This window comes from Haplochromis burtoni, unplaced genomic scaffold, assembly GCF_018398535.1.
Source record: "Haplochromis burtoni strain Fernald_Lab_line unplaced genomic scaffold, NCSU_Asbu1 Contig_56, whole genome shotgun sequence".
In the NCBI taxonomy this organism is placed as follows: Eukaryota; Metazoa; Chordata; class Actinopteri; order Cichliformes; family Cichlidae; genus Haplochromis; species Haplochromis burtoni.
Window position 1 is genome coordinate 2,060,870 of NW_024582417.1, and position 27,746 is coordinate 2,088,615.

At 43.2% G+C, this 27,746-nt stretch overlaps 2 protein-coding genes across 4 annotated transcripts; one reads left to right on the forward strand and one right to left on the reverse strand.

Moving 5' to 3' along the window:
* Positions 1-28: 28 nt before the first annotated feature.
* On the forward strand, positions 29-3,640 carry LOC102291703 (sialidase-3). 2 transcript variants are annotated; one of them, XM_005922205.2, is made up of 4 exons: positions 29-75; positions 482-617; positions 799-1,038; positions 1,153-3,638. In XM_005922205.2, the coding sequence occupies exons 3-4, from the start codon at positions 814-816 to the stop codon at positions 2,152-2,154; spliced, it is 1,227 nt and encodes a 408-aa protein (XP_005922267.1). In that variant the 5' UTR covers positions 29-75; positions 482-617; positions 799-813; the 3' UTR covers positions 2,155-3,638. The 2 variants fall into 2 exon arrangements, with proteins under 2 accessions (XP_005922267.1, XP_005922268.1); XM_005922206.2 differs by lacking the exon at positions 29-75 and having other exon boundaries at positions 92-617; positions 780-1,038; positions 1,153-3,640.
* A 2,161-nt stretch (positions 3,641-5,801) lies between these two features.
* LOC102291410 (voltage-gated potassium channel subunit beta-2) lies at positions 5,802-27,729 on the reverse strand. Of its 2 annotated transcripts, none has more exons than XM_014333549.2 (14): positions 27,031-27,729; positions 13,110-13,153; positions 12,978-13,015; positions 12,627-12,706; positions 12,319-12,363; positions 11,846-11,890; positions 11,694-11,737; positions 9,882-9,968; positions 9,643-9,728; positions 9,407-9,527; positions 9,222-9,316; positions 8,990-9,110; positions 8,466-8,554; positions 5,802-8,351 (listed from the first exon to the last, which is right to left on the reverse strand). In XM_014333549.2, the coding sequence occupies exons 1-14, from the start codon at positions 27,324-27,326 to the stop codon at positions 8,262-8,264; spliced, it is 1,281 nt and encodes a 426-aa protein (XP_014189035.1). In that variant the 5' UTR covers positions 27,327-27,729; the 3' UTR covers positions 5,802-8,261. The 2 variants fall into 2 exon arrangements, with proteins under 2 accessions (XP_014189035.1, XP_005922266.1); XM_005922204.2 differs by lacking the exon at positions 27,031-27,729 and adding an exon at positions 22,283-23,759.
* Positions 27,730-27,746: the final 17 nt, after the last annotated feature.

Sequence of the window (27,746 nt, forward strand, 5' to 3'; positions counted from 1 at the left end):
TAAGACGAGTACCGTTTCTCCCGTCCAGCAGGGGGCAGTAACATTTCTTTTCTAAGCTAAAGGCGGAAGAGACCGGTGAGTTTAGGTGTTCAAAGATTAACTAAAATGGCAAGATAATACTCCGCCGGGCCAACCTGAGGCATTCAAAGACATTAAAAAAGCACGTTTACAACCAGGAAATGCTTTATTTTGTGTATTGTTTGGCAAATAATTACTCTCGGAAGATTTTAAGCCTGACCTGTGTTTGTTTAAACCGGCTAGTTAGCTAGCTTCTGTGTAGGGCGTCCCTGCGGAGTAAGGCCGTTTTGGAGCGGCGTAGGTAGTGACAGCCATAACTGATATGTAGTCATTATTGCGGTAGTGCTAGTAAGAAAAACACAATCAAATACGAAGGTGGATATATTCATTTGCATAAAGTCGACGTTTAGTTTAGCTGAGAAGCGAACGCGGAAGGGAGCGTAAAAGTCTCTCTCGGTCTCAGGTACGGCTTCGTTTCTGATGAACCAACAGCATCAGTGTCGTGAACATCAGAGGTCTCTGGTTTCGCGTGCGATTATAGACGTTATGATGTTCAGACAAAGATCACGAGTGGGACCTGTGAAGAGCGATCAGTGAAGGTAAGGGCTTTGCTGTGCATGCACGGTGCGAGCTGTTTGTGGCAATGCAGCGGTCTGTGTTTATAGGGAGCTGCTGGAGTGTGAACTCTTCACCGAGTCTGTGCTTTGAAGGTTGTTATAACAAGACTATAAAAGAAGCTAAGGCTCTGTCATGCATTTTAGGACATTTTATTGCTCACAGGAGCTCTGATCCACCATGGGAAACACGTCGTCGAAGGGAGACAGCGGAGAAGAACCTCCTAAAACAACTTTGTTTGAAAGGGAGCCAAGTGGGATAACATACAGAATCCCTGCTCTCGTCTATCTGAGGCACTGTCACACCTTCCTCGCCTTTGCAGAGAAGAGATCCTCACCCTGTGACAATGACGCCAAAATTTTCGTTATGAGGAGAGGCACCCTGAAAGAGGATGGATCCATGCAGGTTACCATTGCCACATGATCACTTTGATTTTCATAGTTGAAGTTAACATGATTTGTTGTCCTCTTTTCAAATGTTGCCTTTGTCATGTTTCTGGGATTTTGTTTTTTTTTCCAGTGGTCGTCCAGTCAGGAGCTGTCTTCGGTGTGCCTGCCAAACCACCGCACTATGAATCCTTGCCCGGTGTATGAAAAAAACACCAAAACGCTCTATTTGTTTTTCATCTGTGTGTGGGGCACAACCACGGAAGCGAAGCAGATCCTGACAGGTAAGAACAAGACTCGTCTTTGCTACGTCAGCAGCCGAGACGACGGCCAGACTTGGAGCCAAGTGACAGACTTAACTGACAGCGTGATCGGCGAGGCCATTCACAAGTGGGCCACATTCGCCGTGGGCCCCGGCCACGGTGTTCAGCTTGAGAACGGCCGACTGATCATCCCTGCGTACGCCTACTACATTCCTTACAGATGCTGCTCCTTCCCCATCCCTTGCACAGTCTACCCACGTGCACTGTCAGTATATAGCGAGGACTTTGGACAGACGTGGCACATAGGTAAGATGCTGCGGAAGAAGTCGTGCGAATGTGAAATGGCCGAGATCATAGACCACGAGGGCAGGAGCCACCTCTACTGCAATGCTCGTAATGCCGGGGGCCACAGGTGTGAGGCTCTCAGTGAAAACAGCGGCGTCTACTTCGACAAGCCCCACATGGCCCCGGAGCTGGTGGAAACGCGCTACGGATGTCAGGGAAGCATCATCGGCTTTCCCGCGCCGGAATTTGTCCCAAACGACGACGCGGAAAGCAAAGCCTGCGGCACGTCGCTCCTGTCACCAGACACGCAAACCTGGCTCCTCTTCATGCACCCGACGAGCAAGTCCAGAAGAAGGGACATGGGTGTGTATTTGAACCGATCCCCCCTGCACTCATCCGGATGGGACCGACCCAGAATCATCCACAGGGGGCCCAGCGGCTACTCGGACCTGGCTTACAACGGGGACAAGGATCAGTTTTCGTGCCTGATGGAGTGCGGGAAAGAGAGTGAACTCGAGCAGATTGCCTTCGTGTCGTTCTCCCTTAATGATGTCATGCAGACAGGCGGCAGGAAAGAAAAGCGTTGAGCGGTCTAACTGTGGTCGCTTTTATTTCTGTGTTAGCAAACGAAGCTCTCTGACATTCCCCCACAGCCTAAAAACAAAAAAAGGAAAAAAAATAGAGAGAAAAACAAAACAAAAAGCCACTAAATATGCTGTGCAGTAACATCCGTCTGTGTTTACTATTGTTCCACATTCTGGAGATGATAATGCATGCATGAGTCGTGTGTTTCGCTGTCTCCTTGTTTACATAAGAAAAAAAGTTATTATAAGATTAAATATTATTAATATGCAACAAGCTGCATAAGGAAGAACACTATTCTGAATAGGCTAGGTGGTTTGTTTCAGGCATGCTGTGCTGGACTGTCACTTAGGGAAAAAAACTGGCTTTGCGTGTAGCATGTTTGATAAGCACTTCATCCCCGTTTGCATCTTATTAAACTGCCAGTGTTTTCTGAGCAGCAGAGACAATTTGCCTACCTCTTTTTATTTTCATACGAAGATCATAGCAGGCCTTGGAAAGAGTTTCCTCCATGCTCAGTCTCTCCTTTTTTACACGTCTGATTCACGTATGCCTTCTCCACTGTTTGGAACGTGGCCTGTCAGTGCTTTCCCCCCCCCTGCAGGGTCACAGTCGGTGCCATAAAGGTGGCAATAAAACTGGAGGGAAAAGATGCATCCAGCTGACCAACTTCATCTAAGTTTTTCTTGGTTGTTTGTTTTTAAAACATGTGATAGATTAAGGCTACTTTTTACCGCACACATATTTTTTTATGACATTAATTTTCAAAAGCAATACAGCACTCCGTTATTGTTGATTTCCGGCGCATTGAGCATGACTTTCTTTTCCCAGCGTAAAGTGCGTCGCTATGACCAGATACATTTGGCTCGCTATTGGTTCGCTAATGACGGCATGTGACATCAGATGAGGACTCGCTATTTATGAAGCCACTAGGAATTTGCACATGCGGAATATTGTACCGTGTGACTTTAATGTCCCTCTTTGCCTGTTGTTGTGCGGCAGACAAGAAAAAAACATTTAAAATAAGAAGCCCCGAGGTGGCATTAGTTTAGGTGTGTTTCTGTTGTGGAAAGTGACAAAAAAAACCCTGCATGAAACGTGTATTTTAGTAAAATAAAGGTAACCTGTGATCACCTGGCTTCCTTTTTTTCCTTGTGACAATGTAAAGTAATTGAAGAGCTTGTAAAAGCTGACTCAGAGAAGGAAAAGTAAAAGAGATGGCTGTGTGCATGTTTTTTTTTTTTTTTTTAAGCAGTTATAAAAAACACTTCAGATGCATTCCCATGGCAGCAAACAGAGGCTGAAGGGCTCCAGCTCGCTGAAATGATGTCGAGGACTTCTGTTGTGAAGCGGCCTGTGGGGAGTTTAATGTGATTCAGCAGATGTGCAAACAGAGGGGGAGGAATTAAGGACAAGCGGGAGCTCTTTATTTCCCCCTCCAGTCTCCCAACTTTCCTAAGTAATACATTTCTACTAATATGGGAGTTATTTATATATATATATATATATATGCGCACTTGCATGACCTGAAAGCCAAACACGTGAAACTACAGCAATAAAAAGGAAGTCCACTGTAGCTTTAGTCCAATTCATCCATTTATTGTATGGTAGCAGGTGGGGTCAGATTAAAGGAGTCGAGATTTAACTGGCTTGGCACAGTGGAGACAGCATACATTAGGAGGATGAGGGTTGTATGTGTCCTTGAAGCAAACGATCTGCATGGGCTCTTTTTGAAATGTGCGAAGGAGGTTATTCTATTGCAATAAGTGCATGTGAAACGCTGTCCTGTCCTTGTCTTGGCGAGCCCACTGCAATAACTACAAAGTGTTCAAATTATCAGCAAAGATCCAAATCAACATTATTTTAGCTTGTCTTCTTGTTTCTGACTTCCATATGGTGTCTGTGTAAAACAAATCTTTAAAAACGGTCCCTAAATTAATAAGAACAAAAATGATTTTATGTCTTAGATACTGCAGGGCACTGTAGTATTATCAAATGTTTCTACTTCAAACAGCGTATAGTTCTTCTTTCTGAATATTTTAAGCAGCAGATTGTTGCACATTTTCATGCTGTGCTAAGTAGCAGGAAGCCATCCTTATTGTAACAAAGAGATATCACCCAGTGGTCTGTAACACAGCAATAACCTTCATGAGGATTTGGCTGCAGAGGCGAGCCTTACGAGAAACACTGAGCTGGGCTCATTCTCAGCACTCTGATGGAGGCTGAAGGATTTCAGGCTCTTTATTGACACAAATGCAGTAAATGTAGTCAGTGCACGAGTGCTCAGCTCGTGCTGACATGGGTTGCTTTGCTCCACTGCATTATTACATTTGTATTAGGATTTTAGTCAACACAGCAGCAGCTACAGGTTACCTGGGATTTCATCACCGGGTCTGACCTCTAATATAATCGGCTCACTGTAGGACCAAAACAACAGCATCTGGGTAAGGTATGAAATGTGCTTTATTAGATGTGGGGGCTTGTAGATCTCCAATGTGCTTCTGAGCATCTTTCTCTCTGTTTTTTCTTCTTTCTTTATAACCTTATCCCCAACTTGTTTCACCGCACAGAGGATGAATCACGTGGCAAGACCTGTTTCCTTCTTCTGTGTTGGCGGTGAGGACGTCAATATTTTTCAGCACATGTGTTTCATCTGTCGCTCTGAGGGCACCTGGGAATCCAGTAAGAGAAAGCCTACCGGTGCTGGCGTCACAGATGTTTTCTGCTCGCTGTAAACATGTGTGGCGTCCCAGCGGGCACGGCACAGAGCGCCGGACACACGGCTGAGTTATTGTTCTCGTACCATCCATCTGAAAGAGTCAGGGGTGAAGAGCTGGCACACATTTAACAAGATGTAAGCAGGGAAATAAATGCAAGGCTTCTTAACTCGCACCTTTCTTGAATTTGTGAGCTTTTTAGTGTTTTAAATCCACCTGCGATTTAGTGCTAACCAAACCCCCAAATGTAATTGTACAATAACACTACAAGGTGCAAATTTGACTCCTTTGGATGTGCAGCTGAATATTTGTATGGCTCATACTGTAAGCCAGCGCTTGCAAAGCGATTAATCAGATGTGGACTTTTGTTACAAATATAGTCTGTTATTGCACGCAACAAAGCTGCCTGTCACAAACGTCACCATCGTCAACGTACAAGAAAAGGAAAAGTTTGATCAACTCATTGCGTTTCTTCGCAAGAAGCGCTAAGGAAAAGAAGGAGCTGATTAGTGTAAATCCACATAAGCACAAACAGTCTTAATGCCAGATTTCACAGAGGGACGTTTTTCCCCCTCTGAGAAAGAACAGTCTGAAGATCCACATGAATAATCAAAGTTTTTTACGCTTTAGTGAGGAGATTTCGAATTTCTCTGAAACAACACATCTCCCTGAGCCTTTTCACACACAAAAAATCACTATTTCCACGGTCAGCACCCGTCGCCACGCTCGGTCAACTCGTGCTGTTTTGGTGCAACACAAAGAGGCTCTGTTATATCAGTAGCAACACAAAGGTGCAGGCTAACCTCAAATGGAAGGAACAAACGAGCTTTGCAGGTATGCATTATGCATTCAGTGTTATCTGCTGGCTTGACTTTAGTTAAGAACATTCCTCTGCCAGTCACTGCTTAACCACAAATAAAATAAAAATAAAAATCTGTAGCTGAAAGCTGCTTTATTTTCTATCTGCATAAAAATGTCGAACAAAATAAAACAAAAATCTGAAGCAATTACAGGTTTAAGTGTCTTAGTCATCTAAGTATGTCCATCAACATTGTGTTGATCATCAAAGTGTACATAAGGAAGCTAAAACCCATCAAGGGAGCACATGATATGCGAGAATGAAGGTTGTGACTAATCCTAGTGCTCGCGGCCCATATGCCGCCTCATATGCAACTCGTAAAATTGCATCGCACATGTACACAAATAAAAGGTGGTCCAAAAATGAACGTGGAAGAATAGCTAGCAGTTGGGGGTTTAGCGTCACACCTGTGATTAGACTACTCCGGGTTTTGGAAGTACAAAAATCTCATCTGACTTTGTATTAACAGCTGAAAGAAGGGGGTGCAAGAAGCTTGAGTTGGCTAATCCCAATGTAAATGTTTGCACGTTTGCAGGTTCAAAAACCACTGGACTTCATGGAACAGGGTATGTGCTTTGTCCCTTAAGTAGGTTTGAGCAACAGACATGATACATTCAGAATCAGTTGTCTCTTCTCTTATTATTTTTTGTTTGTGTTTTGGTTTCTCTTTGTTGCAAGACAGTAAAATATAAGTTAGGCAGGCAAAGTTACATTTTCAGGGTTTGATTGAAGGACCTATGTACACAGGAAGCTACGCTCAGTCGAACTGTACATCATGACAGACTCACGGAGAGCCACGTTTCAGCGGCTCCTTTAAGAAAACCTTCATGAACCACAGACTTGAACTTTCTCTTGTTACGTCACCGTCAAAACACGTGAGCCTATTTACAATATATTGCAACCTCGTGTCTGCTGAAACAACTCCGGTGTATCAAAAACTCCACCTCGGAGATTAGTTTTCATGGCAAATCACACAAAAAAGGAGAAAAACAAAACAAAAGACACCCCCCTTTCACATTACAAAGTGTTGAAGTCATTACAAAACTAAAGGGAAAAAGACAAAGTGCACAGTATAAAATCTGTCGTGCGTGTGTTTGAGAATGGGAACGAATTTGGAGCGATGCAGAGAGAGAAATGAGCAGAGAAGCTGTGTTTTCAGGCTTCCACAAACAAAAAGAAAAGTTAACATTAATCGAAATCTTACCCTAAGTGGTCTGTGGTAAGACTCGTATCACATTTGATAAACTCAGACTTATTGTTTTTATTTCCCATCTTTTTGAAAACGTAACCTTCACCACAATATGTCCCAATCTTTGTGTCAGACACCCAGCAACCTTTCCGCTCAGTCCAGCCGTCTCAGACCTGCGACTCGAGATCAGCAACTCGGCACCGCTGAAAGTGATGTCAGCATCTTTTGACATAGTTTAGGACGATGCAAAGATTATATGCAACATGGACACACAAGCCGTGTCTGCAGACTGCTGAGAGCCTTTAAGGCGAGCGTGCCCAGCAGGACGGTTATGTCGGATAAAACTATCTGACCGCTTAGAGTTTAAAAAATAAATAAATAAATGGCTTACAAGGGCACTGCAAATCTACATAAGCCGTAAAAAAAAAGAAGCCATGCCACATTTACACCCTGTTAGGGCTATTCTGTCTTAAAGGGACATGCGCACAGAGGAGGCAAACGGACCGCTGAGAAAGCAGCAGGGTTGGGAAAAGTCACTTTGCAAAATGTCACTGGCTTTTGATTTCTGATTGCCAATTTGACAACGTAACAGCACACATAAGTTATTATTATTATTTCAACATTTCTGCCAGACTCAGTTCTAACTCTGTAACCTTCATGTTTGAAATTCATTTGCCAATTTTTCCTTTTAAATCATGTGATTTAAAAAAAAAAAGTAATACCAGAGTGGCTTATTTGCTGTGGGGTTTTTTTTATTTATTACTTCACAAGTAATTCATTGTTCCCAACCCTATAAAGCGCTGAGTGTGGCAGAGCAGTCACATGCACACTACGGGAAATGTTCGGTTAGACACATAAGGCCTAACCTTTAGCTCTCTGGCTGCTGGGTACTAAACATCACACAGAATAACAGGCAGCTGTGAGGGGAGGAGACTCACACGTCTAATGAAAGCACCGTTCACGCAGTAAAGTTGCATGTTAGGGCAGAGGTGGCCTTTTTTTTTTTCTTTCTTTCCTCATTTTAGGATTGACATTTGATTGACCAGCTTTAGCCTTCCTCTATGTTGAAATAATTAGTCTCTGAACAATCAACAGTGAGCAATATATGATCGATTATGTTTTTTTTCTTCCACAATTGAGAGAGTTCTCTTTTTCTTTTTTCCTTTTTTCTTCTTCTACATGATATAATGTACTGCGCAGAATGGATATGCGCACATACTGGAAGCATAAATGTTGCCGAGGACATGCAAGTTGTTGAGTATACAGCAGAGCAAAAAGCGATGTTTCCCCAATATCAAAGTCTTCTTCATCTTCTCGGAACATCGTCCGTCGCTGAGATTTGAATCTTCAAGCGCGTGACTCTTTCTTCGAGTGTGGCTTGTTTCCCAGCAGGGCGTCCATCTCAGTAACGGTTTGAGGGGTCATTTGAGATAAAATCTGAAAGAAGGGGAGGGTGGCATCAGCTTAAAGTGTCATCTGCTGTTTTTTTTGGGTGGTTCTTTTTATTGCGCACAAAACATAAAAGCATATTTGAAAACAGCACATATTTACCCGGAGGGCACCCAGATTCTCAAGAAGCTGGTCTGTATTAGAAACACCCAGAAGTACTGAGCTGACTCCCTCACTGCGCAGACACCAGGCTGTAAAAAGAGCAAACCAGGAAAACTTTATTGCTGGAGGAATATCAGTTTGTAACCGAAGTAAAGTAGCTGATTTTTTAGACTTCTTTTAAAAAAAATGTTAACAGATTTAACCAGTGGTTGGATTCCATTTGAAAGCCTTAATGCAGACCATACATATACAAAGCACTTAATTAACAAGATCACAGATTATGTAATGTTATTTTCATGCAGGAGACATAGATTTTCAACACTTCTCCCAGAACCGTTACAGCACTTCCTACCTGCGTGTGTACAGTAAGATTAAACATAATGAATCAGTCATTTAAGGAGTGAAAATCATGCAAATACGAATCAATTCAGTCTTAATCTGCAGTCACATGATGCGAAAACAAGCAAAGCTGCATCTCTGTATGTCTGCACTAAAAAAATTAAGGCCGTTTGCTCGGATCATACCGATGGCTAACTGTGCAGCAGTGCAGCCCAGTCTGTCTGCCAGTAGATGGAGCTCCTTGATTTTAGCCAGCTGCCTCCGACCCTCCTCACTGTTCACTCGCTCCTTCAGCCACTGGTACCCCTTCATCAGGACCAACATGGAGAAAAGCACTGATTCACACTGTATGCCGATAAAATCAAGAACTATAGTGAGGCTGATTTGGAGCCAGAAGAAGTGGAAGATCAAACTGACCTTCATTGCTGCTCTGGAGCACTCCGGTACACCATCACTGTACTTGCCTGTGATTAAACCACAAGCGAGCGGAGACCAGGTCATCGCTCCAACACCTGACAGAGCGAGGAAAGTGTGAATGAAACTAATGAAACTTAATTAAAAAGAAGAGATAAATGTTGCTGTGGGATTTTTGGATGCCTGACCGATCTTGTGGTAGAGTTCAGGAAGCTGCACTTCCACTTTGTCCCTCTGGAAATAGTGATACTCTGCCTGCTCGCACACAGGTGGTATCAGGTTGAACTGGCGTGCCACTGAGTATGCCTCCTGGTGCCGCAGAAATGGAAACACAATGCAATGGTAAGTGATCAGCGTTATCTGGAAAAAAGCTGACACTCGTGAATTTGTGAAGAGTAAGACTTTAAGAGTGAGAGCTCAGCACCATGATTTCCATTGCGCTCCAGCGCGAGGTTCCCCAGTACATAGCCATACCCTGGTTTATTACAAACGTCATGGCCCGTACAATCTCTGCAAATCACAGCACACGACATCTCACTTAAATTACATTCATTTGACAACTCTAACGCATCTGATTAAAGCTTATTTCCACAAATAAAACATACTACCATACAAAAACCCTCCATATTTGTGCTACAACAGTAATAAGCGGTTCAAACTGACCTTCCATCGGACTGTTGACATCATTTCTGTTGGCAAAAACGATGTCCACATAATCTAGCTGGAGTCTTGATAGGGATCCTCGTAAACCTGTGAGAAACACGAGTCAATTATTGGACTAAGGGTCATAACTTTAAGGCACAGTGATGTTTTGAGCCACTGCTACACAACAGAGAGTCTAATTACAGTGTCAATAGCTTAGCAGTTATTTGGCAATAAACCAAAGTATCAGGCTGCATTATATTGATCTGGTAATCATGCTCAATGAAGCGTAAGGGAAGGACCAAAGTTATTACATTTTTTCCTGATTGAGACATGAGTGTGTGTTTGGAATTTCATGGAGTTTCATCCAGTAGATCTATAAATACAAACTTCATGCTGGTGCCTAATCTTAGGCCAGATCACTGAAGTGATTTATTTTTTACATTTTAAGTTTACATGGCATCAAAACAGCATTCAGCTCCTCCCAAGATATTAATGATTATCCTCAGTACAGTGTGCTGGTGGAGGGTAAAATGAGTGATTCTGTTTTATGTTCGATTTTCTGCTTCTCAAATGTTCTGGGCAAGCGTCTAACCTTGGGTATGTCAGCAGTTGGACTTTTTTTTCCTGAGCAAAGTGAAAAATATTGCATAGAGTCGAAATCTGAGCGTTGACCCTGCACGCGGTGCAAGCCTTAAGAGCTGCACGTAGTTCACTCATTATGCAACGGCCCCAAATCAAAAGCTTCATGACAATGACATAAAAAAGTCATTCAAGTCCAAGGTAAATGGTCATCCTGCGGCCGTGCTGCTTACAAAAGGAACAAAGACCACCACCATATCCTTTAGCTTTTTTAGGATTATTTTTGGAACCGATGAAACGGCTGGAAAACAGCAATCAAGACATGTACCTTCACCTGACCTCTGTATTTTCTTTGACCCAACAAATCTGATGCCAGGCCTCTGAAACATCCTACCCATCAAAATCTGTACTATAGCTTCAAAGTGAATGCACCTCATATCCCAATAGTGTCCACTGACATCACAGTTAAAAATGAAGTTGTGCTTACTGTGACGTGTAACACGGAGCTGACTGAGTGAGTCAAACAATGCTCACACTAAAAGGTAAAGGGGGCTCCGAATGAATGATAGCAACCACATCATTAGTGGTTGAAGTAACACACAGGAAAACATGCCATACAAAATAAAGATGCAGTGCAACCTAATAAAGCAAGGCTTTCATTTATAGTCTTTAATGTATAATAAGCCTAAAGCTAACGCAGAAGTGCCACAAACTGCAGTTTGTGGCACTTCTGCCTTTTTTTATATATGTAAATCACCACTTCATTTTATATCAAAGTTCTGCCAGCTGTGCGCTAAGTTTCACCTCAGCTAATTTGAGTCATTGAGTGAGAGATCCCCACAGTATCTATGGTGATGTTGTGGTCCAGCTCCAAATGACCCATTTTCTATTTTAAATTGTCAGTTTAAAGTCAAGCTGCAGAAATATATTTATCCAATGTCTTCTCCTCTCACTGCCAACCAGTCGTGGCAGATGGCTGTCCCTCCCTGAGTCTGTTTCTGCTGAAAGTTTCTTCCTGTTAAATGGTAGTTTTTCCTTCCCACTGTCGCCAAAGCACTTGCTCTGTTCGTCTTCTCAGTATTATTGTAGGGTATTTAACTTACAAAATAAAATGCCCCAAGGCAACTGATGTGTGATCTGTTGAATTTTCTATAAATATAAGTGAACTGAAATTTATTTAAATTGCTTTCAACTGGACCAGAATAACCCCTTATTTGGTTTACACTTTGCAAATACATGAGTAGACTGTACCTTCAATAATGTGCTTTCTGGAGAGTCCTCTCTCTGTCTCTGCCCTGTGAAGTTGTGAAAATACAAATCATTGATCCTCAGTTAAAATGATGAATGGAAAGAGGCTGGGTTGAAGAAATGTGAAGAGTCTAGTGTTTTAGTCTTATACTTACTGGCCTCCCCAGTAGATTTTTGTTGTAATGACAAAACTTGAACGTCTGGCAAGGACAGGAGTCGTGAGTATTTTGATTGCAGCATAACATTTAAGTTAAGGGAATCAGCTCATCCTAAATCTAATAGTACGGACAGTCTTTCTCTCTTTCTGGTGTTAAAATTAAAACATTTTATTACCAATATGTGTCTCTTAGGCAGCTGGGTGAGTCAGCCACCATCTCTGATCAGGGAATTTAACATTTTTATCCTTTTTAGTCTCTCTGAGGATAAAGCTCTACATTTTTTCCCCAAGTATGGCTTTCCCTTGAGAGAATTTAATGGTGTGCCGCTATCAAAAGTAATAAAAACATGTAGTAATGCATTTCATCTCAGGAAGGGATTATTAGGGATTATTTAAAGTAAATCTGTGATCTGGTCGAGTTAAAAAGGTTTGCATGCCTGTGAGTCAGTTAGGAAGAATGAGTAATCTCACCTCCAACCTTTCTTCTTGATGATGTTCCCTAGAGTAATTTCCGCCCTGTGGAGAAACACATCATTGGTTGTGACGGGCTGAGGCTAATAAACTTTATTTGTATGTAACGTTTAACGAGAGAGTTGATAAAGACACGCAGACCAAAGAAAACCAGATTAATGTAGAGAAGAAGAATGGAAAACGGCAGACAATAAAAGACGACGTCACATAAAAACAGGTTTAAATTTTTGTATTTGCTGTGAGAGAAATCAGACGATTTAAAAAAAAAAAGTTTAATTGAGGCTCAGGAGAGGAAAGTGAAGTCTGACCTTCCAGAGGCGTACACCTCCGCTGTGTCAAACAGGTTCACTCCGTTCTCATAAGCTACGGTCATCAGGTTCTCCGCCATCTGAGAGAACACAAAAACTGAGACTGAGAGAAGCAGACGGCGGATAAATTCCAATTACCCAGAGGTCGTTCATGAAGGGCACTACTCAGGGAGGATAATACAGACAATATCTCGCCAAGCTACAGCAGTCTTAAGGCCTGTCACACATATTCCTGCGATCGTGAACACTGAGATTTGTTTACAGTGCGCCGAACGGTGTTACACAAAAACCAAACGAGTGAAGGTGTGCGGGAATCGATTTCTCATACAAACACAGAGAGAGAATGCTCACTTCATCAGAGATCTGCGATCCAAATGTCACCCAGGTGCCTGAACAAGGAGAGAGAGGGAGAGACAGACAGACGGATTTTATTTAAGAGTTTGAAGCTGAGCTGAATATTTCCCTGCCTTCATCCCGACTTACCTAACCCGAGACAGGAAACACGTAGGCCCGATTTTCCCAGGTTCCTATAGAAAGGGGAAAAAATCAGGAGGTTAGATGAGAAATGCCTGTAAAGCGCACACACACACAAAATGTGTGGGCAGTTGGAATATATCTGGACATACAATCTTCAAACACAGTAAGATGTACGCATGTGAGTGATGAGCAATCCTCAGTAGGGAGACACTGTGGTTAAGCAGTGATGAGACTAAGAATTGCAGCCTTTCGAGCTACTTGTATCTCTAAGTGGAGTTTTAAAAAGATGGCAGCTGCAATGTTACACTGTATTTAACACACATTTTGTCTTATTTGTTTCTACCCAAGCCTCCGAGCCATCTGAAGTAGTGTTCGGTTTATTAATAATCACATCCACTCACAACTACATTACAGCGTTATAAACTATTTATTCACGTCTATGAGGGAGCTGGCTCACTGCTTTACTGGACACATCAGGATTTGAAAGCTAAACGTCGTCTTAATATGGCGATGTTGTTGATGAGATCCTGATTATTCTGTAGCAGCATGTAACACAAACCTGGTGTCACATGTAAAACATAAGTACGACACAAAATTAAAAACCTGACACAGATGTAATTTATTTCTATCGTAGTCTCCGACACTTCACTCCTCCACTGCAGCTGCTGAGTGAAAGTCTTTCTCGCCTCTGGTAAAATGACTTCCTCTGTCTAATTATTTCTGAACAATTGACCTTTCATCCCTCGTATGTTAGCAGTTCAGTGTACTACAGTGGGCCAGTGAAACACCTGGAGGGGACGGAGCTCAGCGCAGTTAGAGAGTCCCGGCAAAAGCTTCTTTGGTCTGCACCATAAATGGCTCAAAAATGCTCTGTGAGCTAAAGAGGAGTCCATTAACTGACATGCCACATCTGATTATTCAGACAGCTGAATTTTGAAGGGCAGGCGGGGGAGAAGCAGAGAGCTGCATTTCTGACCACAGGAGCATGTACAGCTGAAAATGATGTGGGCTTCATGCTTTGCTCTCCTGTGTGCTCTCCCCCATTCTAATTAGCCGGGGAGCCAGCTGGAGAGCCGGCAGAACTGCAGTGCACCTCGCTGCTCGCCGTCTTTTCATCTCCAGCGCCTCTCCCCTCTCGGCTTGTCTGCCTGCGTCCACCGCGAAACAGCCAAATGCACAAAGACAGACTGTCAGAGCATTTAGACTCAGTCGAACAAGTCCCGCTTTTATTTTCCTGGTCTATTTTCTATTCCCAACCTTATGCTATTTTTAGATTCCTGCATATGTAAGCATTTGTTTCACGCTCTTTATGTGTGTGTGTGTAGTGGGGGCATCAGTCTTTATGTGAGCACTCCATGTGGGTGTGAAATACATATTGTTTGTGTCATTACGTTAAACTGTTAAAAAAGCACACAGGTGGAAGGTCAGGAAAGCTATTTAAAGGGAAATGTGTCTGCGGGGTTTGGATGTAGCTGATTCCTTGTATGGTAAGCTGGCTTTTCTTCGTGGTTCGTCAACCAATGACAGCTCTGTCTGTTCTCTCACGCTGACAGCCACTTTGAACACTGGGAGTAAATTTAAATGAGGCACATGGGAAAAACATATTTCAGAGACTGGGTTATTTCAAATGAGCTACCTGAATATTTTACCATTTGTTTTGTTCGTTTTTGTTGGCTTTTCTTTTTTTTGTAGTATCCATCAAATCAGTCCTTTTTTGTCTCAACTTTATTTGGATGAGAATAAAGGGGATTTTATTTATTTTTTGTCAAGCAACATTTGACAAGGTGGGGCCAATAACAGCATCCGGAAAAAATATTCCCTACAGTTTTAATCAGCTTCTAAAGCAAAGCTTGAAACTGATTCAAAATTGCTTTTGAGGTAGCTTCTGTATCTGCACACCGGGAGCAAATAAACGATATGGTTTATACCCAACTTTATTTTTGTTTATTACCTTCTTTTTTATTATTATTTTTAGGGAACTTGAGAAAAACTCATTAGAATTATGCATGATGGCTTTGAGCTGTGAATTAAGGACAATAAAAATCTGTTCCCCAGCTTAGTCACACACCTTCTGTCCATACTTTCCTTTTCACATTGGACCAGGACGGCAAACAGAACGCTTACGTGCGAGGAAAAAACACATACCACCAAAACATGAGTCAGCATTCGGTGGAGTGTGTCAAGCATCCAGTGGCATACGGCTGTTACACAAATGTTTTCTTCTCCTTCTTCTGTTAAATGCTCTTCTATCCGATATGCTTGTTAAAGATGAGTGCATGAAGCTGACAGCCTCGTGTTTGGTGAACGCTGCTTGTGAACGCATCATGACAGGGAGCAAATTTGAAACCGGTGTGCATTACTGGGCGAATTCCACAATTGCCGAGCCACATAAAAATCCCATTTTTATGTCTGTGTGTGCGCGTGTGCTTCTGAGCAATAGAGGATGTCACTGTTTCCATGTGTGACAACTGGCCGCCCCCTCCCTTGCGCTCAACTCCGCCGCTCTCTGCAATGCTGCAGTCTGCTAAATTACTATCAGTGAGTCTGGAGAAACACATGCTCTGTCTTTCCTCGCACTATCTCCCTATTGACAGTCTTTTCCCACTATCTCCCGCACGCAGTACACCCAGACGCTCGGCCTATATTTCATCTGAGGCGGATGTGAGGGACGCTGTGCAATAAACGGAAAACATCTATGCTGTGCATGTGTCATTATGGGGAGGGGTTCGATGCTTTCACGTGAATATTCACGCTTGATGGGAATTGCATTGGAACGCAGGCACAGTTCCACATGCAGACATGCATGAATGCACTCTTGAGCAGGGCACACAGATGCTTCTCTATAGCCTTTATAAGTAGGTCTTCCAGTGTTTTCTTCTCTATTTTTTCCATTGCCATAAATCATGATCTCCAAACGAGATGATTGTAGCAACTTGGCTGCCTCGTCCATACATTATTAACGCTGGAGAGAGAGAGACAGAGGAGACACACAGGTGCTCCGTCACGGTTTAGTCAGCATTTTAACCTGTGCTGACATTCACAGTTAGTTTTCACCTGAGACAGGAGGAAGACACTATATACAGATGGTTAGGTGCTAATGGTGGACTTTTTTTTCTCCCCCTTCCCTCTGCAGTTGTCATAAAATGCCACACACATGCTGAGCAGGCTCTTCTCCAGAGGGAAGACCTAGATATTAATAACACTCACGTCAGTTTTATGTGTATGCTTAGACACACATTTTCTGAGCACAGAGTGTGGGAAGATGGTGGACTGTCTGTTCTCTTTCAGTAATGCTGCACACACTGTTTTTGTGGCTTTAAAGGGTCACTTCACCCAAATTACAGAGAACAGATTTTTCTCACCTGTGCCTGCCTAAATACAATCAATGGAGTGGGCAGAAGTTATGGCACTAAAAAAAACGCCACCACAAACTTTTACTTTGCTTGTCATTCTCAATAATCCAGAGACATGCCAACAGAGCTACATTTTTGGGTTTATATGACAAATGAAACCAAATTAGCCACATGGCCTGGCACTAATCAAAACCCCAGCATCTAAGAGTGTACTAATTATTGATGTAGCTATTTTTAAAAGCATTAGCCTAAACAATGGACCCTTCATGTAAATGTGATTTTTTTTAATTCAGCTATATTAAAACAGTTAGGAAATCAGGTCTGTCCTAATTATAAAATACACATGCTGTGCAGGGAGCGAATGGAGAAAAAGGGGCACAAAGACACACACACGCACAATCTCAGCTGCTCTCCTCCAATTCTGCGTATCAGCTGCTGACACTTTATTAGTGGTCCTGACTCTCCCGTTAACTAAAAATGCATGTAATGAAGTGGTGCAGGAAAGAGCTCACATAAGCTGAATTTGACACAATGCGCTGTCATTACTGTTTATTCCAAGTTTGGGAACACACGTGACCTGCCACAAAAAAAAAAAACCCAAAAATTTTTCACTCGCCCCAACATGTAATCAAATGTTAATGAAATTCGCTCGCTGAGAAGGTCGCTGCACTCTGCCTCTGTTTCATGTCCGCTGGCAGACGGATAAAGACGAGTATTTGAGGGATGTGGCGCTTTCCGGATCTCATGCCCCCCTGAGTGACAGCGCAGTGAATTCAAAGTGATTGAATGCAATCGCGAGCATGTTTTTGAGTATCGCGCCGTCCTCCGGTTTTCTTTGGTGTTCCTGTTTCCCTGTGATTTAAAACAGCTCAACTACTTTGCCTTAATGAATTTTGCAGTGTATTACACGGCAGGCAAATGAATGCTACCAAGATTTATTTAAATAAATGAATATATTAGAACACTGAAAAGAGTTTCAAATAAAAGTAAGATTTTAAAAGAAGAAAGAGGAATTGATATCATCTAATTAAATGCCTTTTGAGTCTTTTCCAGAGCATGCGGACACTTGTTCATTAGGCTGCCCTCTGCTCTTACATAATAACAACATGCGGCCATGATGGCTCTGCCAGAAGACAATACCAGTCTTTGACTTTGATGAGACAGCCTTACTCCGAGGACGTGATGTGGATTTTCTGGCCGCGATTACGATGCCTCTCAGTTAAGAGTAAGCCGCCAAATGCAGTCAATTATTGACGACTCTGAGCTTCATCAAACAACACTGACACGCAGGTCACTTTGCATTTTGAGAGGATTAAGTTGCCCGCTGCATACACTTAATCAAGTCCCAACAAGCAGCTGCACACATAATAACAGCCTAGATATTGTTCAGATGCATGATATATGCAGTAATTATAACATTAAGCACCGTACAGCGTGCTGTAGTAGTGGGTGGCAGATGAAAATAAGCAGCCACAGTTTAGCAGACAGTAAACAGATCATGGTTTGGATTATATTTTGGTTGAAATCAAGCAAGTGAACACCCGGCGTTACTTTGCCTAAAACTTCCCAGACCTCAAAGTGAGTCACTAATCTGCCCAGTCAACTGGAACCCCTCCTGAAAATAAATAAATAAATAAATAAATAAATAAATAAATGTCCCAGAGCGACAGAGGGGAGAGCTGAAGGTCAAGGTTTTTGCAGCCCGCAGTCGTGTTCTCCTCCCTGCCACACAGGCCATTTATTTCCCGTGGTTAATCATGACAACAGCGTGAGGTCAAAATCACTACATTATCGCTTCACCTGCCGGTTACGATGAATATTTTAGTCGCTGCTGGGGATTTGTTACACTTCGCTTTGCCTTCGGTGGCACGCGTGTGAACGGCGCGTGGAGTGAAATTAACAAAGCGAGCCGGTGACGCCGCTGTGCCGTCAGAGCGCATAAACGCGGGCGAGATAAGAATCTGAATGCTAAGAAGAGGCACGCGGCGAGAGTAATAACACTCAGGGTAGGTCACCGTCTCGCAGCACTAAATGAGCATGAGATGCGTGTTAAAAGTCGACAGGGCCGCTCGACGCCAAAGCTTCAGCTGCTGCGACTACGCTACTGAGATTTCCACCTTCCGCTCCTCCAGACAACGACACCTCTCTGCATGGCTGAATGTCAGAACACTTCAAATCCTCATGAAAATACATGAAGGCTTTGTTCTCCAGTTTAACATGCAACCTTACCCAGTATCAGGTATTATTATGAACGCTACATCTTCTTTTTCTTGTTTTTCTCTTTATGGTACAGCTGAGGCTTTTGTTTGTCGTCTGCTTTAACTGGAGCAGCATGTCCTCAATGTTTAAAAATGTAGAAACAGCTTGGAAATACATTCGTTTGGCAAAATAATCTGAAATCAGGGAACTTTTGTAGAGCTTAAGATTTTGATCTGTAGCACGAGTACAGCCACATCACTAACAGAGAGCGGTTGCTTTGCACCAAAGCAGATGATAGAGGTCAACTGGTGCACCTAAGGTGACAGAACTTAAAGCTCATTGATTAACAAGGTCTCTATTACTTGATTAATCCTTGCAAAAGCCAAAGTGCAAAAACACCACAGCAATTCCCATCAGGTCACAGACTCTTCATGGAACCAGCAACAGCTCCTCGTCTCCAGTCTTTGGTCTAAGCTGCTGGCTGTGATGTCAAACATCACGTGCGAGTGTCATCAATAGTTTGTTCTCACTCTTCACAATCACATGTCTTTAAGTTTAACTTGAGTTCTTTTAGATACAGTAGAACGGCATTCTTGGGTAATCGCTCCTAAACTCCTTCATGTCTTTCCAGCTGTCCTGAACTTATTTTGATTTTCTCACATCTTTAACAATAATACTTTGTTTCACAGTTTACTGCATGTCAGTGCTGAATGTTTTATCTGAGTAGGGCTTCCCTATTCACATTCTCCATCTCTCAAGCATGCATTAAGATTTATAGGCATCCGCCACAGACACAGCGTGCCCCGCGGCCATCTGTGAGGAACAGCGGTGGATAGATCTATGGTCTTCTCCAGTATTAATGTAAATCAAATTCCCTTTTCTTTTTTTTAAACTCATACCAAAAAAATGTTTTAAGAAATTCATGATGCTCAGATTAACCATATTTTATTCTAACTCATGTGAATTTTAATTTGCACAGACAACTTTGTGAATGATGCTTTTAGATAAATTCTCTTTTGAAATATTTAGGTGCAAACATGACAAAAATGTGATTCCAGAGGAAAGTTGAATCATTTTTGGCGTTGTCTGTGAAATGTGCATTATCTTGTCATATCTTTTAATTCAATTTTCTCAAACTTGAGCATATTGTGCCAAATGGAACCTTAAAATGGGGCATCTGGACAGTTTGGTGTTGAAAACAGAAGGTTTAGTTACTTTAAAAATAGACATTTTGCTGAGTGACAAAACTGACCGCTACAGTCACCTCTCCATCAGCTCGAATGCATACCCTGTGGCCACACTGAACACACAGCATATTGCACACGCACACAGACACAAACACACACACAAACCAGAATGCTGCAGTGCACTGTGAGGGAGTAAAAAAGGGCAGCATTTGAAAAGAAAACAGTGAGCTTAAACAAGATCAAAGAAAGAAGATAGAGAGAGTCGCAAAGAAAGACTCTGAGCATCTGTGACCTGCCTGTGAGTGATCAATACTTGGGTTAATGAGACAGAAGGGCCACAAAGATGTGGTCAACGCAAGCAGCAGCATCCAGAACTGGAAATAGAAACCAGCGCTGGAGTGCCAAAAAATGCAGTTCCTCAAATGGCCACTTGAGGCTGCCTACAAGAGTGACTCAATCTCCCACTGCGTTTAAACAGCATTATAGGGCATGTTTACAGCCTGGCACATTGGTCTCCTTAACTCATTTTCACCATCTAAATATATAATATAATATAAGTTCATTTATACTCAACGTTATCACCATTGAGCAGAAGCTGGGAAATGTTTCGTCACCCATCGTGACCTCTTCTGTGTGTTTGTGCCCCCCTGGAACATTTTTAATGCAATCATCTGACAAGTCACAGGGCTCACTGTGTGGTTAATGACACCAACAAGAGATCTGTGCTCAGGTGTTTTTTGCAGAGTAATATTCTTTTATTCTATTTCTATGTTACTTAGCAATAATTAGCAGATATCTGTTTCTGCGCGACACACCTTTGTATTCCAGCCATTCATCCAAACATGGTCAAATCCGGGACTCCACAAACCAGTGGATGACACCACAGTGGCCATGGCCCACTTTTCTATATATCTATATAGTTCACGGGTGGTTTAGAGTGAAGGCAGAAGCCTGCTTCCTTCCTGACCTCTGTGTAATTGTAATAACGGTGTGAAATGAGGAATGTGCGGCCACCACGACGCCGCCACAACCAGACTGTTGTGGTGCAGGTGGTGGAGCTTTGAGCATACTCAGTTAAGGAAAGGACTGATAAGCGACAGCAGTGCTGGCTGATTAGAAAATAAGACAAAAACTAAAGGCAATGCCTGGGGTGTTGCCAATGGCAACTGGAAGTGGCCATATGCTGTATAGACTTATTGTGCTGCTGCACTCCCTATTAGTGACACTTTTCTAGAGACGGCAGAACAACCGGAAAAATCCAGCCCAATCATAAAGTCCTGTATGTGTGTGATTCTAAAGGGAAAAAAATAGGAGTGGAAATATCCTAGTTTTGTCCTGTGCCTTATTCCCTTTTTAAGCATCTTATTAAGTGGAAACTAAATTGACTGAAGAGAATGGCAGCAATTCAATCAACCTGATTACCAAGAAACCAGGTCGTTAAAACTCTCCTCCTAGTTCTCGAATTTTACAGCCCAAAGATGGAAACACAGTGTGAGCCTGTGGAAGTCTGCAGCCTAATGTTAAAGTGCATGCTTTGTGCTCCCCCCCCCCTTTTTTTTTTAAATGTATGTTTATGTATAAATACGAGCCTCCTTCATGCATGAGCTGTGCATGAACAGCTGTCCTTGTTTAGCTTCAAGCTCTAATCCATCAAAGGTAAACCACAAGTTTGCCAACAAACTAAAAGAGGAAAAACATACATTGCATTCTTGTCTTGTTGTTTATCTGGTTGGATTTCCTTCCTACTTTATGACTCAGACCTGGTGTGTGTGCAGCAGAGATTTTCTGTGCATACGATGGTCTCCTGCAAGGCTATTTTATGAAAGTACATGTGTTTAAAACCTCTAAGAAAAGCCGGGCGTCCTAGTGTGGTTTCAGGAGAAGCCGTTATTGGAGGAAAGCTTTTTTTGTATTATTAATCTGCTGAAATGAGAAAGAGGCTAACGCAAAGTCTGTGGCTAATGCTCCCATATGCATACTGTCTGAAATATTGTGATAGCATTAGGGCTATATAGTATGACTTATGTAAGCATTTTTTAAATTTATATCCATAAGCGCTTTTAGGAATAAATGTCATATTTTTGTAATGTCAGAGAAGTCATTGCTCTCACTGAGGTGTTTCTCATCTGGCTAATGGATATGTAGGCAGTCTGCACAGTCTGCTCACTGGTGATATGTTTGGTGACAAGCTAACCTCGAATTCACCTCACATCTCAGCAAAGAGACTGGCAGAACTAGGAATAATGAAGGCCCGGCAAGGCAGGTAGAGCCTCATTGTGAAGAAGAGGCCCAAACCTGGAGCCCAACACCTTGTTTCTGGTGGAGGACTTTCACCTCTGGTGGAGGTCAAAAGGCCACAGTGATCAGAGCGAAATAAAAGCCATCTCTCCAACCAATAAAGCTCCGGCTCCTCGTCTCCCCCAGTCAGGCTCATACTCACCTGTACTTCATATTGGTGTGGCGCCCAATAGCCTCCTTCATGTGGGCGTGACCCTGAGGAGTCTGACGAGACCCGGAACCCTCCCTGGTCTTGACAGAACCTTGAGACATGTAGTTGCCATTGCTCCCTTGTCCACTGCTTCCACCTCCGCTTCCTCCTCCACCACCACCACCACCTCCACTTCCTCCTCCACCTCCTCCTCCACCGCCACCACCTCCCCCTACTCCGCCACTGCTCCCTCCAGGAGGTGGAGCGGTGCGAAGGCCACAAAGCCGGTCCTCGCTGCGACTTTTGAGGTTGTGCTCAGTGCATGCAAAAGACACCTGCATCCTGACAGCTGATGTCTGTGTCTCTTATTCTGAGAGTCTGAGTATTGGGTTGGGTTTGTTTTTTTTCTTTTAAACAAGGAGTCACACAAACAGCAATGTCTACAAACTGTTGGTGCTGCTCGACACCGTTTCCCGTCGTGCTGTTGTGGCAGCGCCGTGATGCTCATACAAAAGGGCTCAGACAGGGCAGGTCAAAGATTTTGGCTCAGAGTTGGAGGGAGCAGGCGAGAGTCCAGCCTCTAAACATGACACACACAGAGTTACCGTCTGCTCAGTCTCCTGTCTGGTGATGCAAACCTGGCAAAAAGGCTCTCGGAGTTTTCACACTCACACGATGCATCAGGGCTGCCCTCCAAAAATCATCAGGGAGCTTGTGTGCTCGCAGCAGTCCTCAGACGAATTTGGGGATGTGGCAGTTCTTGGGAAGCCCCCCCACCCCTCCCACCCCAATAAAATCTCAGTGCAATAGATGCCCTCCCTGGAGAGTGGCTTCGTCCGACATAACATGCACGGGCTCTGTATGGCTTATGTAGGGTGATAAAGCACTTGCCAGCTTGCTGTTTTCTCTTCACCTGAGGTTTGTTGAGACTGTCTTGAGCTGAGGAGCTCCGGAACGTGCCGCAGCAATGACACAACCACAGCTACAGGCATCCTCACACCTCGCGTCGAAATCACTCATATTTCTCCCCCACCTTTTATTTTACTGTCGCAAGGTGGGTGAGCAAAAGGGAAAAAAAAAAAAAAAAAAAAAAAAAAGGGCTCAATAGCTCGAATTTACATCGCCGAGGAGAAAAGTCAGATCGGGGGTAAAGACACTCAAACCCCACCAATGCATCATCACCAAGCGGCTTCACGCAGCATCCAATTGATGCAACAGCGATGGAGAAAGAAGAAGAAGGGGGGAAAAAACCCAACAAAATCAGCAAGCACGGAGCTGGTTCATCTTTAGCTTCAGTGTGAGAAGTTGTTCACATACCGGCAGCAGCGGTAACTGTGCACGTCTCCCGTTGTTCGCCAGGATCTCAGGGTGCGCGGATTTGGGGGAAAAATGCCGGCATACTGGCCCCAAAATCAGCTGCAGCAGACATTTCAAACGCTCGGTGCCGCCTCTCGGCTCTCCAGCATCATTTGGAGACCGCCCCCCCCCCCCTCCTTTTTTTTCCACAGGCTTCAAAACGTTCACGACACACAAGCAGTGTGGGGGTTTGGATAGATACTCCCTCTCCCTCCCTTTCTTTCGGGTGTGATCCACATTTTTTCATCACACCGATGCGCACACATTTCATCACAAAGGCACACATTAGGCTATACTTACTCAACCCCCTCCCCAAACCATCTTTTTCCCTCCATAAGATCCAGAATTCTGTCTTCCCACCACTCCAATTATTCCTATTATTCCTATGCAAAACATTGCCCTCCCCAATGATAGCTTGATTTGCCATCAATGACCCAATCACCAGAATTACACTCATTACTACCTCTGAGCAAACAGAGGATAGATGGTTTCTAAGTCACAATACATCACATCACAGGCATAGCACGGCAGGGCATATCAGATCATCCTGCAGCCCATCATAATGAAATGAAATGGATGTGTCATTTTGGTGGCCAAGCAATGATAATAGCCCCTTCCAGGCTTTGTTTACCATCTAAAGTGTGATGCCATATCCTTAGAGAGGACTGTCAATCCAAAAGGCTTTACTCTGTGGTTAGTGCTCGTCCCGCTAAGTCTGCTTCACACAGCAGGACGATGTGCAAAATACCCCACATTTGTCACCATTGTCAATTTAGTTTCACATCTAGTGTTTTGAAGCAGATCTGCAGTCCCAGAGCAGATTGCAGGGCATCCACTGCCAGCAGAATGTGACTTTGAGTTGGCAATCAGCTCTTTCTAAAGAACCATTCAGCACAAGTTTGGACGGGGAAGTTTCCAGCTGTACAGGCAGAGAGAAAATACGAATGCTGCCCGTGGTGGCGCTTCAAAAGAGGAGAAGATTTAATTACTTCCACTTCACTGTTAAGGCGCTTATTTTCCAGGAAGCACATTATTTTTGTATAGCCAAACTTTTGCATAATCATGTCGACTTCTTTATCTTCATCTCCCTGTAGGCTTAACCTTCCCCTTCACTCCAAATAATGGCCACTGGCATCGCCGTATTACACAGTAATGACACTGACTCAGTCTGTTCTCCACTTCAGAAGCTTACAGCGCTAAAACCTCGGGACACAACCAGCACTTGTGAGCCTCATGTTGAAGTATTTGGGTGGAGAAAGACCAAAAATGAGCACATGTGTGGTGCATCCTTATTTTCCTAGTAATGATAAGGTTATAGAATCAAATTATCAGAAAATAAGGGGATACAGTAGATGGCTTTTTTTCTTCTCAAGCTGGATTATACAAGAGTTCTATAATTTGAACATCCTTGAAAAGGTAGGTTATTCATGCAACTCAGACTCAGCGTAAAAACTCATCACAAAGTGTGACTTTCTGAGCTATAATCCCCTAAAATCTGCCAAACCGCACTTTGATAAGTGCTTGCAAGCATATTCCTTTAATGCTACAGAATGAAATGACCTGGACTTGCCTGTCACCCTTTTGGCTCCATTTTCACTTAAAAACAGAACAATTCGACATAACCTGGTAAATAGAGAAATAAATAAATGTGTAAATGTCTTTTTAAAGCAGGATGAAGCAAGAAAACTCGTCTCCCATGGTGGTGTTCGTGTTGGTTTTGACACGCTTGAACTAAAATAGCACTAAAGAACGCTAAGAAGTGTTTGCAGGTGTGCCTCAACATGAAATTCGCATGACGTTCTGAGAAAGCTGATGGCGTTGACCCTGTGACCTTGAAGGCATCTTGTTTCTCCTCGCGGTTTTTATTCAAAAGTAATTCAGCTCCTCGAAAAGAGGACAGAATTCCTTTGATATAATCCATGAAGATTCACACATGTTCGAATCTGTCTGACCTATTAGCTTCGTTTCATTCGGCCCTCGTTGTCTGTTTTTCAGAATCTAAATAGCTCACATTTCTGCAGCTCAAATGTTTGCAGCTAAACCGGGAAAACGAGAAAGAACGTCAAGGTAGATGCTGGCTTCTGTTTTGATTACAGGTAATCATTTTCTGTCAGGAGGGAGTCCAGATCTCATGCAAATGAAGGCGCACAGAGGCTGTGGAAACAACTTCCACTGCAGGCTCTGTGGGGCAGTTCAAGTGATGGAAGCGGTTCTGCCAATCAACTGAATCATACTCTGGTACGCCGTTAGTTTGTTTCAGCTATCAAAATGTACGCTGCCAGTACAAATGTGCTATAAAGTAAGTCCTAGATCTGAGCATAAAAATGATGTGAAATCGCAACTGATACCCCTTGGCCTGCACTATTGTCCCTCTTTCTGCTTTTGAGTCAGTGGTCACAGACTTGTCTTCACACCATGATGACGCTGCCACCTAGAGGCAACTGTGCTGGAGACTAGATGACTGTGTTTGCATGTTTTGGATGTGTTATAGCAAATGAAATGACAAATGTAATGGAATCTGTACTCAGTATTTTAGTATGATGGTGTTTAAGCAGTTATAATGAAATATGCAGCAGCAAGCACCCCACCCCTCCTTTTTTCAGGTCTCATTCAATTTACAAAAATCTATTTTTCCCTAGGTTTTTGGTAAACTGATTGAAGAGTAGCCAACACCACCGTTCATTCGCCTCCACACTTTAAACAGAGAGATGCACGCGGTACAACAACCAACCGCCCGTCCCCCGCTGTCAAATCATGCATCATTAACCCCAAACTTCTGCACCACTGATGCCTGACCCCGTCAGGCTGTTTTTTGGGAAGGCTGGAATTAGACAATGGCTCACGTACAACTCACATTAGCGTTCCTGAACAACCGGATGCTTCTGCAGTCCGGCCACGTACACTCATCAGTCCTCTGCATTGAAATCTCATCAAACGCCTGATGTTTCTTTTTAGGTCACCAGTGAGAAAAAAACAACAAAAAAAACAACAAAAAATAATATTTTTTTCCCCCCATCTCTCGTGAATGATGTCTCCACTCACTGCCTTTCAATTGCAGTCCTCTCCAAACACTCAATTACATCAACGCATTAGTAATATGTTAGAAAAATATTAACCATGTATTAAAATGGATCATCCACGGATGGCTGAGTGCTCGGGATGGTCTCTTATTATCTCTGTAAAATCCAGACATTCAGTGTGAGTCCTGCACTCGCTAAAAAAGCAGCCGAAACCCAGACCTGAGTTAAATCTGCAGCCTCGTGTAGGCTGTACATTCCAGTTCTTTATTATTAATAATTGCTTTTATTTTTTATTTTTTTTAGTGGCCTAATTAAATGTACTAAGTCATAACTACAAACTCTAACTGCCTCATGGTTTCATGCTGTAAAGTCTTCTCCTCATACCTGTACGGCATTGCAGAGCGCTCAGCCTCGCACTCAGCCAGGGAGAGGCCACATTCTCTCAGGTACAGCTCCAGCCGGCGTCGCTCCACCAGTCTGTGGGCTGCCTCCAGGATCTGAGAGGCCAAGGCCTCTGACTCAGTCTTCTGTTCCGAGCTCTTGCTGCTCCGGGTCCCAGCCTTGGCCACAATACTCCCCGAGGAGGTCGACGCCTTGGGCTTCTTACTGATGCCATAGAGGTCCTCCACGGAGTATTTCCCCCCCTTACCTCCTCCGCTGCCACCACGGCTGGCAAACATTGTTGCCTAGATTCCAGCACCCCGACTGATGAAATGGCTCTTCGATTCTGCTTTGCTTACTTTTTCTTTCTTTTTTTTTGCCTGCTACATCTACTTTAAACAAAAGCTGCTTCTAAGTTTGAAACAAAATAACAAGGCAGTGCTATTTTGATGGAGTTTCATGTAGATTTGAAGCATCCGGCCCGAGGATGTGTCAGACATCAAACTGCTGGAAAGGAGAACTTAAAGCACCTGCGAAATATTAAAAAAAAAGTCTTGATTTCTCCTTTGTGGAGCCTAATTCCAAAATAAAACAAAGCCAGTCCGACATGTCAGCAGCAACACCCAGTCACAAACAATGACTCCTGCTGATGTGAGGTGCGTCTTTGAGTAAAAATGGATAGGAAAAGCAATCAGTATCTTTCTCTCTTTATCTCTCAA

What these genes read in the sequence shown, in the direction of transcription:
- LOC102291703 (XM_005922205.2), top strand. Translation starts at nt 814, where the DNA reads ATGGGAAACACGTCGTCGAAGGGAGACAGCGGAGAAGAACCTCCTAAA. An exon ending in AAGAGGATGGATCCATGCAG is followed by an intron (nt 1,039 to 1,152) that starts GTTACCATTGCC and finishes TTTTTTTTCCAG; the next exon opens with TGGTCGTCCAGTCAGGAGCT.
- LOC102291410 (XM_005922204.2), bottom strand. Translation starts at nt 22,611, where the DNA reads ATGCAGGTGTCTTTTGCATGCACTGAGCACAACCTCAAAAGTCGCAGC. An exon ending in TGAACTCTACCACAAGATCG is followed by an intron (nt 9,317 to 9,406) that starts GTCAGGCATCCA and finishes TCGCTCTGTCAG; the next exon opens with GTGTTGGAGCGATGACCTGG. An exon ending in GCTCCAGAGCAGCAATGAAG is followed by an intron (nt 9,111 to 9,221) that starts GTCAGTTTGATC and finishes GTCCTGATGAAG; the next exon opens with GGGTACCAGTGGCTGAAGGA.